General features: G+C 46.4%; 1 protein-coding gene across 7 annotated transcripts in view; it reads left to right on the top strand.

Moving 5' to 3' along the window:
- The first annotated feature begins 1,695 nt into the window (after positions 1-1,695).
- The window catches only part of sirt3 (sirtuin 3), a 77,424-nt gene continuing 65,940 nt past the window's right edge, over positions 1,696-13,179 (top strand). Inside the window, exons 1-2 of one of the 7 annotated variants that reach the window (XM_059976286.1) lie at positions 1,696-1,752; positions 9,009-9,164. In XM_059976286.1, the coding sequence (XP_059832269.1) occupies positions 1,730-1,752; positions 9,009-9,164 (179 nt within the window). In that variant the 5' untranslated portion in view covers positions 1,696-1,729. Of the gene's footprint in view, positions 1,753-2,467; positions 2,748-2,974; positions 3,208-9,008; positions 9,165-13,179 lie in introns of those variants that run through there. The other 6 variants (XM_059976285.1, XM_059976288.1, XM_059976287.1 and 3 more) reach the window with 6 other exon arrangements.

Raw genomic sequence — 13,179 nt, 5'->3', positions numbered from 1 at the left:
ACAAGATTGAGATTGGTAAAAATAATCAGCTCTATCTATCATGGGTGCTAGCCTCTGTAATATCCAAAGCATCTTCAAGGAGCCGTGCCTCAGAAAAATGGCTTTGGGAAAATCAGGTTGGGGTTGGGTGACGAGAGAGAATGTGTTGAATGCTTACAAGATGGCCTTTTAGAGCAGCTTCAGCTTGAGCCCACTCAGGGAGAGGCTATCTTAGATTGGGTGTTGTGTAATAACCCAGATCTTATTAGGGAGCTCAATGTAAAGGAACCCCAAGGAGACAGTGACCATAATATGATTTTCATACTGCAATTTGAGAGGAAGAAGCATAACTCACATATATCAGTATCAAAGGATATGGTGAGAAGGCAGGTGTATGGGGTTGAGTGGGATCCGGGATCAGCCATGATGGAATGGTGGAGCAGACTCAATGGGCTGAAAGGCCTAATTCTGCTCCAATGTCTTATGGTCTAATGGAGTGCTGCAGGGATAGGGACAGTGGGGACTAAGGGGAGTGTTTCATGAAGGCCAATGTGCTAAAAGCTCTCTTTAAGACTCCCTCTACCTATGATGCCTCTTCAAGAAACAATTGATTGTATTTCCAGATCTCCCTGTTCCATTGCATTCCTCAGTGCCCAACCATTTGCTGTCTACCCTGTTGGTCCTCCCAAAATGAGACACCTCTCACTAGTTAGTCTGCATTAAATTCCATCTGCCATTTTCAGCCCATTTCACCAGCTAGTCCAGACCCATTGCAAATCTTGATAGTCTTTCTCACCTCCACTACATCTTCAATTGTGATGGAGATGTAAGAGGGAAGTTTTACTCACAGGGAGTAAGTAATAGGTAACCGGGTTATGAGGTCTGATAACCCCTCACTGACTGGGCTGTGGGGTTCCATGTCCACCCACAATCCGGGCCATGGGGTCAGATGTCCACTCACTCACAGGGCCATAGGTTCCAATGTCCACGCATTGAAGCACTGTGGGGTCCGTTAGTGAGCTGGCCGCGAGATCCTGTGACCCTCCACTGATACCACACTCCTCATTCCTCTCCCCGTGACCCTCCATTTACCGGTTCAGATTGACTTTGTGTGCCCTTCCTAGTGACTGTGCGCAGAGGGCGGAGAATGCCGACTTGAAATACCGTAATACACCGGCAACCTAACCAGTGCGCCCATCTGCGACAGCGGAGACAAGGTCCAATGTAAATCAGAATCGACAAATTTGTTTTTTTCTGCAGTAGTACAGTACAAGACATGAAAAAATACTGTACTTTATAATCATAAAATAAATAATGCAAAGAGAAATAGCCATGTACCGTTTAGAAATCTGATGGCGTCGGGGCACAAGCTGTTCCTGAAACGCTGAACAATACACACAAAATGTTAGAGGAACTCAGCAGCATCTATGGAAAAGAGTAAACAGTTGACATTTCGGGTGAGACTCTTCGGCGGGACTGGATATGGGTTTTCAGGCTCCTGTACCCTCCTACCTGATGGTAGCAATGAGAAGGCGCGTCGCAGGAAATGCATGCAAGGGCCAATTCCGTCCTGTGATTTTATTAAATGCAGCATAAGAGTTCCTATTAAAACACATTTTGCGCTTCTTGTGTTTTACCTGTTGGGATATCCTCGGTTAATAATTTGTTCCTGCATCGGCCGGCATCTCTTAAGAGCTAAGTTTAAGGGATTTACAGTCGGTCACACGCTTCAAAATGTCACGTGGTGCAAATGATAGCTGTGAGCAGGAAAAGGTAAAGAACGACCGTGACTGAGTAGGGAGAGGGAGCAGGAGCGGTGGGGTGGGGAGGGGTAACACCGAGGGAGCAGGAGCGGTGGGGAGGGGTAACCCCGAGGGAGCAGGAGCGGTGGGGTGGGGAGGGGTAACACCGAGGGAGCAGGAGCGGTGGGGAGGGGTAACCCCGAGGGAGCAGTGCAGCCCGGGCTGGGGCGACACGGCGCCGAGGGAGCAGGAGCAGTGCGGTGGGGAGGGGTAACACCGAGGGAGCAGGAGCGGTGGGGAGGGGTAACACCGAGGGAGCAGGAGCGGTGCGGTGGGGAAGGGTAACACCAAGGGAGCAGGAGCGGAGCGGTGGGGAGGGGTAACCCCGAGGGAGCAGGAGCGGTGGGGAGGGGTAACACCAAGGGAGCAGGAGCGGAGCGGTGGGGAGGGGTAACCCCGAGGGAGCAGGAGCGGTGCGGTGGGGAGGGGTAACACCGAGGGAGCAGGAGCGGTGCGGTGGGGAGGGGTAACACCGAGGGAGCAGGAGCGGTGGGGAGGGGTAACCCCGAGGGAGCAGGTGCGGTGGGGTGGGGTAACCCCGAGGGAGCAGGTGCGGTGGGGAGGGGAGGGGTAACACCGAGGGAGCAGCGCAGCCCGGGCTGGGGCGACAAGGCGCCGAGGGAGCAGGAGCAGTGCGGTGGGGAGGGGTAACACCGAGGGAGCAGGAGCGGTGCGGTGGGGAGGGGTAACACCGAGGGAGCAGGAGCGGTGCGGTGGGGAGGGGTAACACCGAGGGAGAACCACTGCGCGGGGTGGGTTGGTCCTGCGCTCCGCATATACGGGCACCCGGTTTGGAAGGGGCCGGGCGTGACGAGTACTGCCTGGTGGGCTTGATCCTGGCTCTGGACAAGATGCCCGGCTCCCCTTGGAGAGGGAGCATGCGGTCGCGGCGGACACATTGGGGAGATTTCTGTGAATGGTGTCCCCCCGCCCCCCGCGGTACTAACGGTATTGTAATTATAGACGGTACTAACCGTATTGTAATTTAACTGTAACTGCTGTCTTTATAAAACTGATTGCCTTGTGTTTGTGTTCTAAATAAACTATAGTTTTGATTAAAAAGAGTGTGGGCTTTTGGTAGATCAGTGGCAGTTGGACTCCCTATGGGGGGGGGGAGGGGGTTTGAGGTAGTTTGCGTGGATTTCTATTTCTATCTCTTACTATCTTTCCCTTTCAGTTAGTCCTGACGAAGGGTCTCGGCCTGAAATGTCGACAGTGCTTCTCCCTATAGATGCTGCCTGGCCTGCTGTGTTCAGTTAGTCCTGACGAAGGGTCTCGGCCCGAAACGTCGACAGTGCTTCTCCTTATAGATGCTGCCTGGCCTGCTGTGTTCAGTTAGTCCTGACGAAGGGTCTCGGCCCGAAACGTCGACAGTGCTTCTCCCTATAGATGCTGCCTGGCCTGCTGTGTTCCACCGGCATTCTGTGTGTGTTGATTGAGGTTTTTATACATGTTCAATGATACTCTGTCCACCTGCCCATTCTGTGACCGGGAGGAGTTAGTGTACCACACGTACGGGGAATGAAAGAGGTTGTAGTCCATTTGAGTTTTTAAAGGGGCTGAATTTTACGGTGGGCTCAGGTTCTGGCTGAATTTTAGCATCGCACTCCTTGTCTACCCAGTTCAGAACGGGGTGGGTCGTGAGGAGGATCTCCTGGTGGGCATGCTCCTCAGTGAGGCAGCGGAAAGTGGCGGGATCTGCCCAAGCCAAATGCCTGCCCCTTTTCTAAGGATATGTTCGTGCCCTGCTGTCCTTGGAGAAGGAGCATGCGGTCACAATTGGTACAGTGGGGCACTTCCAGGAGCAGTGGGACCCCCCCCCCCCTGAGTAATAGTAGTAACCACATTTTAATCTGAGCGTATTCACTGTCTTGTAAATGCTAAATACAGTGGAATACAAAAGTTTGGACACCCCGGTCAAAATTTCTGTTAATGTGAATAGTTAAGTGAGTAGAAGAGAAACTGATCTCCAAAAGTCATAAAGTTAAAGATAAAGCATTCTTTTCAACATTTTAAACAAGATTAGTATTATTTTTGTTTTGTACAATTTTAGAGTGATAAGAAGAAAAGGAGCACAATGCTTCTCTCCAACTGTTGAGCACGGGGGTGGATCGATCATGCTTTGGGCTTGTAATGCAGCCAGTGACATGGGGAACATTTCACTGGTAGAAGGAAAAATGAATTCAATTAAATACCAGCAAATTCTGGAAGACAATAGGTGCAGAAGTAGACCATTCGGCCCCTCGAGTCTGCACCGCCATTCTGAGATCATGGCTGATCATTCACTATCAATACCCAGTCCCTGCCTTGTCCCCATATCCCTTGATTCCCCTATCCATCAGATATCTATCTAGCTCCTTCTTGAAAGCATCCAGAGAATTGGCCTCCACCGTCTTCCGAGGCAGTGCATTCCACACCTCTCTGGGAGAAGAAGTTTTTCCTCAACTCTGTTTTAAATAACTGACCTCTTATTCTCAATCCATGCCGTCTGGTACTGGACTCTCCCAACATCTGGAACATATTTCCTGCCTCAATCCTATCAAATCCTTTAATTATCTTAAACGTTTCAATCAGATCCCCTCTCAATCTCCTCAATTCCAGTGTGTACAAGCCCAATCTCTCCAATCTCTCTGCGTAAGACAGCCCTGCCATCCCAGGAATCAACCTATTGAATCTACGTTGCACTTCCTCAATTGCCAGAATGTCCTTCCTTAAACCAGGAGACCAAAACTGTACACAATATTCCAGGTGTGGTCTCATCAGGGCCCTGTACAAATGCAAAAGGACATCCTTGCTCTTGTACTCAATTCCCCTTGTAATAAAGGCCAACATTCCATTTGCCCTCTTCACTGCCTGTTGCACTTGCTCATTCACCTTCATTGACTGATGAACTAGGACTCCCAGGTCTCTCTGCATTTCTCCCTTACCTAACTCTACACTGTTCAGACAATACTCTGCCCTCTTGTTCCTGCTTCCAAAGTGGATAACTTCACATTTATTCACATTGAATGACATCTGCCAAGTATCTGCCCACTCACCCAGCCTATCCAAGTCTCCCTGTATTCTCCTAATGTCCTCTTCGCATGTCACACTGCCACCCAGTTTAGTATCGTCAGCAAACTTGCTGATATAGTTTTCAATGCCCTCATCTAAATCGTTGACATAAATCGTAAAGAGCTGTGGTCCCAATACAGAGCCCTGTGGTACCCCGCTAATCACCTCCAGCCAGTCCGAGAAACACCCATTCACTGCTACCCTTTGCTTTCTATCTGCCAACCAGTTTTCTATCCATGTTGAAACCCTGCCCCCAAAGCCCTGAGCTCTGATTTTACTCACCAATCTCCTATGTGGCACCTTATCGAATGCCTTCTGAAAATCCAGGTACACTACATCCACTGGCTTACCCTCGTCTAACATCCTTGTTACACTCTCAGAAAACTCCAACAGATTAGTCAAGCATGATTTGCCCTTGGTAAATCCATGCTGGCTCGGCCTAATCCTATTTCTGCCATCTAGATGTGCCACTATTTCGTCCTTAATAATGGACTGAAGCATCTTCCCCACAACTGACGTTAGGCTAACAGGACGATAGTTCTCCGTTTTCTCCTTCCCTCCCTTCTTGAAAAGTGGGATAACATTAGCCACTCTCCAATCTTCAGGAACTGATCCTGAATCTAAGGAACATTGGAAAATGATTACCAATGCATCCGCAATTTCCTGAGCCACCTCTTTTAGAACCCTTGGATGCAGACCATCTGGACCCGGGGATTTATTAGCCTTCAGTCCTACCAGTCTACTCATCACAGTTTCTTTCCTAATGTCAATCTGTTTCAATTCCTCTGATATCTTATGACCCTGGCCCATCCATACATCTGGGAGATTGCTTGTGTCCTCCCTGGTGAAGACAGATCTAAAGTATGCATTAAATTCTGTTGCCATTTCCCTGTTTCCCATAACAATTTCTCCCAATTCATTCTTCAAGGGGCCAACATTGTTCTTAACTATCTTCTTTCTCTTCACATAGCTAAAAAAGCTTTTGCTATCCCCTTTTATATTCCTGGCTAGACTGAGCTCATACCTGATTTTTTCTCTCCGTATTGCTTTTTTGGTTAAGATCTGCTGTTCCTTAAAACTGTCCCAATCATCTGTATTCCCACTCATCTTAGCCCTGTCATACTTCTTTTTCTTTAATGCTATACAATCTCTGACTTCCTTTGTCAACCACTGTGGCCCCTTCCCCCTCTTTGAATCCTTCCTTCTCATTGGAATGAACTGCTTTTGCATCTTTTGTATTATGCCCAAGAATATCTGCCACTGCTGATCCACTGTCTTTCCTGCCAGGGCATCCGCCCATTTAACTTTGGCCAGTTCTTCCCTCATGGCTCCGTAGTCTCCTTTATTTAATTGCAACACTGACACCTCTGATCTGCCCTTATCCCTTTCAAATTGTAGATAAAAACTTATCATGTTATGATCACTACTTCCTAATGGCTCCTTTACTTCAAGATCACTTATCAATTCCTATTTATTACACATCACCAAGTCCAAAGTAGCCTCATTCCTGGTTGGCTCAAGCACAAGCTGTTCCAAAAATACATCCCTTAGACACTCCACAAACTCCCTTTGGAAGCAAACATCACCCTGCCTGTTTAAAAAAAAAAACAACTGAAAAAAAAAGATGAAAAGAGGATGGCTTCTACAACAGGATAATGATTCGAAACACACCTCAAAATCCACAATGGACTACCTTGAGGCGCAAGCTGAAGGTTTTACCATGGTCCTCATAGTCCCCCAATCTAAGCATCATCGAAAATCTGTGGATAGAACTCAAAAGATCAGTGCATGCAAGACGGCCCAAGAATGTCACAGAACTAGAAGCCTTTTGCAAGGAAGAATGGGCGAAAATCCCCCAAACAAGAATTGAAAGACTCTTAGCTGGATACAGAAAGCGTTTACAAGCTGTGATACTTGCCAAAGGGGGTGTTACTAAGTACTGACCATGCAGGGTGCCCAAACTTTAGCTTCGGGCCCTTTCCCTTTTCTGTTATTTTGAAATTGTAAAAGATGGAAATAAAAAAGTAATCTTGCTTAAAATATTAAAGAAATGTGTCATCTTTGACTTTATGCCTTTTGGAAATAGAACAGTACAGCACATTACAGGCCCTTTGGCCCACAATGTTGTGCCAACCCTCAATCCCTGCCTCCCATACAAACCCCACCTTAAATTCCTCCATATACCTGTCTAGTAGTCCCTTAAACTTCACTAGTGTATCTGCCTCCACCACTGACTCAGGCAGTGCATCCCATGCACCAACCACTCTCTGAGTGGAAAAACCTTCCTCTAATATCCCTCTTGAACTTCCCTCCCCTTACCTTAAAGTCATGTCCTCTTGTACTGAGCAGTGGTGCCTTGGGGAAGAGGTGCTGACTGTCCACTCTGTCTATTCCTCTTAATATCTTGTACACCTCTATCATGTCTCCTCTCATCCTCCTTCTCTCCAAAGAGTAAAACCCTAGCTCCCTTAATCTCTGATCATAATGCATACTCTCTAAACCAGGCAGCATCCTGGTAAATCTCCTCTGTACTCTTTCCAATGCTTCCACAGCCTTCCTGTAGTGAGGTGACCAGAACTGGACACAGTACTCCAAGTGTGGCCTAACTAGAGTTTTATAGAGCTCTAAATCAGGTAATCTTTAACTAGCTTAGCATTCACAGTAACAGAAATTTTGACCAGGGGTGTCCAAATTTTGCAAGCCACTGTATCTGTACCTTTTGTGAGTGTTCTATAAATACATTTTTATAGTTTTGTGTAAAAAGGAGTGGCACTGAATGAAAGGGAACACGAGTGAATCTGCAGATGCTGGAAATAAATAAATAACGCAAAATGCTGGCAGAACTCAGCAGGCCAGACAGCATCTATGGGAGGAGGTAGTGACGACGTTTCGGGCTGAAACCCTTCATCAGGAGTGAAGTAACATGGGATGGTTGAGGGGGGATAAGAAGTGGGGGGAGGGATGAAGTAGAGAGCTGGGAAGTGATAGGCTGGAGGGAAATGGGCTGGGGGAAGGTGGAGAATTATGGGAAATAAAAGAGAATGAAAGGTAGGGCTGGAGGGAGATTATAGTGAGGGGGGGGAAGAGAGAGAAAGAGAATCAGACTAAAATAATAGGGATGGGGTAAGGGGGGGGGCAGGGGTATCAACAGAGGTCAGTGAGTTGGATGCTCATGCCAGCAGGAAGGAGGCTACCTAGGCGGGAGATAAGGTATTGCTCCATCGACCTGCGTGTGGCCTCATCTTGACGGTAGAGGAGGCCATGGAGAGACATGTCGGAGTGGGAGTGGTCTGTGGAATTGAAGTGTGTGGCCACAGGGAGATCCCGCCACTGCTGGAGGACTGAGCGCTGGTGTTTGACGAAACGGTCTCCCAGTGTGCGGTGGGTCTCCCCGATGTATAAATGGCCACATCGGGATCACCGGATACAGTATATCACCCCAGTTGACTTGCAGGTGAAGTGGTGTCTCACCCGAAAGGACTGTCTGGGGCCTGGGATGGTGGTGAGGGAAGAAGTGTGGGGGCAGGTGTAGCACTTCTTCCGTTTGCAGGGATGAGTGCCCGGAGGGAGGTCCGTGGGGAGGGATGGACAAGGGAATCGCGTAGGGAGCGATCCCTGCGGAAAGCCGAGAGTAGGGGGAGGGGAAGATGTGGCTGGTGGTGGGATCCCATAGGAGGTGGCGGAAGTTACGGAGGATTATACGTTGGATCTGTAGGCTGGTAGGGTGGTAGGTGAGGACCAGGGGGACTCTATCCCTGGTGGCCTGCGGGGGGATGGGGTGAGGGCAGAGGTGCGTGAAATACGGGAGACGCGATGGAGGGCAGAGTTGATAGTGGACGAATGAGATACATGATCATTCACTCTCCAGAGGTTGTGGCAAGTTTTGAACCTGTGCATCAGCTGAACCTTGCAGCCTCTCCAGACCAAAGTACTCTGACTCTCTGGAATTAATGAGTGTGAGTTTATTAAAACCTGGGTGTTGGTGTGCAAGTGCAAGCAAACAGTGAAGGGCAAATACTGGAGTAAACACAGAGTGCCCAACAATGCACACACTGCCCTAGCAATAATGTGGCATTGAACTGCACTGTGTGAGAAATTAGAGCTGAGACCTTGTTCTTCTGGGACACAGCCGGGAACTGGGTGTATTAATTCTGTTTTTGTACCCATTTGCAGGATGCAGTTTGCAATTTGTCTTCGAATTCTCTGCAGTCCGCCATGTCTCCTTGCCTCTCCACGGTTGCAGTGCAATTTCAGCGTCTTTCTGAACATCCAAGCTCAGAGCTGGACTCAACCCACCACAGATGGATGGTTGCACAGGAGGTCTTCAAAGTATGTAGTCTGGCCCCCTCAGGTTCAGAAGGGGAGGGGAACAAGAGGTGTACACTGATGAGAGGCGATTCAATAGTTGGGGAAACAGACAGGAGATTCTGTGGATGTTTGTGTGGTATTTTCTCATAGAACATAGAAAATCTGCAGCACATTACAGGCCCTTCGGCCCGCAATGTTGTGCCGACCATGTAACCTACTCTAGAAGCTGCCTCCAGTTTCCCTACCGCAGAACCCTCTTTTTCTAAGCTCTATGTACCTATCTAAGAGTCTCTTAAAAGACCCTATTATATCTGCCTCTACCAACACCACTGGCAGTGCATTCCATGCATTCCAGTGCATTTTCTCTGAGTGAAAAAATTTCCTCTGACAAGTACCTACTTCCAAGCACCTTAAAACTATGCCCCTTGTGTTAGCCATTTCAGTTCTGGGAAAAAGCCTCTGGCTAATCACATGATCAATGCCTCTCATCATCTTATACATTTATATATGTATAATGGTCCATTGCACACATTCTACAAAATCAAGAAAGCTCATCAATGTCCCTATTTTCTGGAGAGAGCTGGACTACGCTTGTCTAAATATTAACATCATTCTACAGCTCCGCAGTGGAGAGCATCCTAACAAGATGCATCATTGCATAGTATGGAAATTGCACTGTGGTGAACAGGAACAATCTCCAACAGGTAGTCAAAACTGCCTAATGCATCACTGACGTCAGCCTACCCTCCATCAATGACGTACAGTATATACAGAAAGGTGCCGGAAAAGAGCCAGTAACACCATGAAGGATTCCTCCTACCCTGCTTATGAACTGTTTGTCCCACTCCCATCAGGGAGAAGGCTACATAGCATCCATACTGAAACCCCTGACTCAGAAAGTTACTTTCCCCAAGCAGTATACAGTAGTGTTAGAGAGTTAGTGAACCCTATTTCTGCATAAAATGTGATCAAATCTTCATGTGTCCTAAATCTAGATAAAGAAAACAATTAAATAACACAAAAACATTACACTTGTTCATTTATTTATTAAGAAAAATTATACAATATTACATGTATTTGTTGGAAAAAGTATATGAGCTTTTGCTTTCAGTAACTGGTGTAACGTCCCTGTAACAGAAATAACTTCAACCAAAAGTTTCTGGTAACTTGATCAGTCTTGCATATCGGCTTGGTGCAACTTTAGGGCATTCCTCCTTACAAAACTCCTTCAACCCTGAGATGTTGGTGGTCTTCCTTGCATGAACTGCTTGGTTCAGGTCCCTCCACAACATTTCTGTAGGATTAAGGTCAGGACTTTGACTCAGCCATTCCAAAACACGAATTTTCTTCTTTTTAAACCATCGTGTTATTGATTTACTCTTGTGTTTTGGATCATTGTCTTGTTGCATCATCCAGATTCTATTAAGCTTCTGGTGACGGACTGCTATCCTGACATTCTCCTGTAAAATGTCTCAGTACATTTTTGAATTCATTGCTCCTTCAACAATTGCAAGCTGTCCAGGCCCTGAGGCAGCAAAGCAGCCCCAAACCATGGCGGCCCTTCCCCCATGCTTTACAGTTGGGGTGAGGTTTTGGTGTTGCTGTGCAGTGCCCTTTTCCCTCCAAACATAACAATGTGCATTTCTGCCAAAAAGTTCAAGTTTTGTTTCATCTGTCCACAGAACATTTTCCAGAAGCATTGTGGAACATCCAGGTAGTCTTTTGTAAATTTGAGACGTGCAGCAATGCTTGTCTTTGGAGAGCAGTGGTTTCCTTCCAGTGTCCTTCCATTCTTGTTGAGTGTTTTTCTTATCGTGGACACATGATTAGAGACTTTCGCAAGTTCTACCAATTTCTGCAGGTCTTTCGCTGTTACCCATGGGTTCTTTTTCACCTCCTTCATCATTGCATGTTGTGCTCTTGGTGTGATCTTTGCAGGATGCCCACTCCTAAGGAGAGTAGCAACAGTACTGAGTTTCCTCCATTTGTAGACAATTTCTCTTGCTGTGGACAGATGATCATTCAGGTCTTTGAAATGATTTTGTAGTCTTTTCCAGCTGCATGCATCTCTACAATTCTTCTAAGGTCCTCAAGTAATTGTTTTGATCGAGGTATGGTGCACATAAACAGTTCTTTCTTGAGAAAAGCAGGCTTTGTCAGTAACCTAACTTTTTATTTATATAGGGTAGGACACCTCTACGACCCCACCTTTCATCTCATTGATTGGAATACCTGACTCCAAATAGCTTTTGTAGATGGCATTACCCCAGAGGTTCCCATACTTTGTCTAACAAATACATGTAATGTTAGATGATTTTCTCAACAAATAAATGAACAAATATAATGTTTTTCATGTTATTTGTTTAATTTGGTTCTCATTGTTTAGTTTTAGGACAAGCGAAGATCTGATCTCATTTTAGGTCATATTTCTACAGAAATAGAGACAATTCTACAGAGTTCACAAATTTTCTAACATCATTGTGGATAATTAACACTTCCACCCTCTAGCCCAACCTTCCACAGTTCCCAACCACCATTACTTTATCATTTCTATAAGACATAGGACCAGAATTAGGCCATTCAGTCCATCAAGTCTGCTCCCTATTCCATCATAGCGGATCCCGGATCTCACTCAACCCTATATACCTAACTTCACGCCATATCTTTTGATGCCCTGACTGATCAGGAAACTACCAATCTCCATCTTAAATATACCCACGGACTTTACCTCCACTGCACTCTGTGGCAGAACATTCCACCTATTCACTACACCCTGAAAAAAAATTCCTCGTTACCTCTGTTCTAAAAGGTCTCCCCTCAGTTTTGAGGCTGTGTCCTCTAGTTCTGGATACCCCACCATAGGAAACATCCTCTCCACATGCAACCTATCTAGTCCTTTCAACATTCAGTAAGTTTCAATGAGATCTCCACACCCCCCCCCCCACCCCACCGCATTCTTCTAAATTCCGGTGAATGTAGGCCCAAAGCTGCTAAATGCTCCTCACATGTTAACCCCTTCATTCCTGGGATCATCCTTGCGAACCTCCACTGGACTCTTTCCAACAACAACACATCCTTTCTGAAATGTGGGGCCCAAAATTGTCAGTTACGTTATGTTCAGACATACATACAATCTATGTATATTATCTACTTTATGTGTTTATATTTATTGTGCTTTTTATCTTATTGTGTTTTTTTGTGCTGCATCAGATCCGGAGAAACTAATATTTTGTTCTCCTTTACACCTCTGTATGGGGAATAACATTCCATAATCTTGAATTTTGAATGTTGCAAGGGTTAGGGACTTCTCATATTGAGCCCACATCACTCCTAAGGGGAAGCAGCCAGACATTGTGGTACATACTGGTCCCACCAACATAAGTAGGAAAAGGGGAGAAGTCCTGAAGAGAGAATGTGGGAAACAAGGGAGGAATGTCTGGACTGCGGCCAACGTTCCCTCTAATGTTTTTCATAGCTGAATGGACCAACCATTGCTCTGAGCAAGAAATTTTTACACAGCCTGAAAACTATAAGGCATTTTAATAAAACATTATACAAAGAAAATTCCAGCTACGCAGTAACAAAGGCTATGTGTGTGGGAGCATTTCCATTACTGCACAGGCATACACCTTAGAGGGAACAATAATTGCTGCCTGTGAGGTGAGGATAAGAAAAGGCTGATTTGGCAGATGACTGCATGGCTGAGGAATTGGTGCAGGTGGGGGCAGGGGCTCAGGTTTATGGATCATTGGGATCACTTTTAGGGAAGGATTTCCAGAAGTCTGGAAGACTTATCCATAAGATAAGGATGTATAGAGTTGGGGGTGATGTATTACATGGATGGAGGATTGGTTAATTAATAGATAGCAGAGAGGGATACATGGGTACTACTCTGGTTGCTAATCAGTGGTGAGCGATGTGCCGCAAGGTCGGTGCTAAGCCATCAACTGTTCACGATATACATTAAAGATCTGGAAGAGGGTCCGAGTCTAGTGTATCTAAATTTGTTGATGATACTAAATTGAGCAGAAAAGCA

The sequence above is a fragment of the Hypanus sabinus genome, chromosome 7 (genome assembly GCF_030144855.1).
Source record: "Hypanus sabinus isolate sHypSab1 chromosome 7, sHypSab1.hap1, whole genome shotgun sequence".
NCBI classification, from domain to species: Eukaryota; Metazoa; Chordata; class Chondrichthyes; order Myliobatiformes; family Dasyatidae; genus Hypanus; species Hypanus sabinus.
This window is presented reverse-complemented; position numbering and strand designations above follow the sequence as displayed.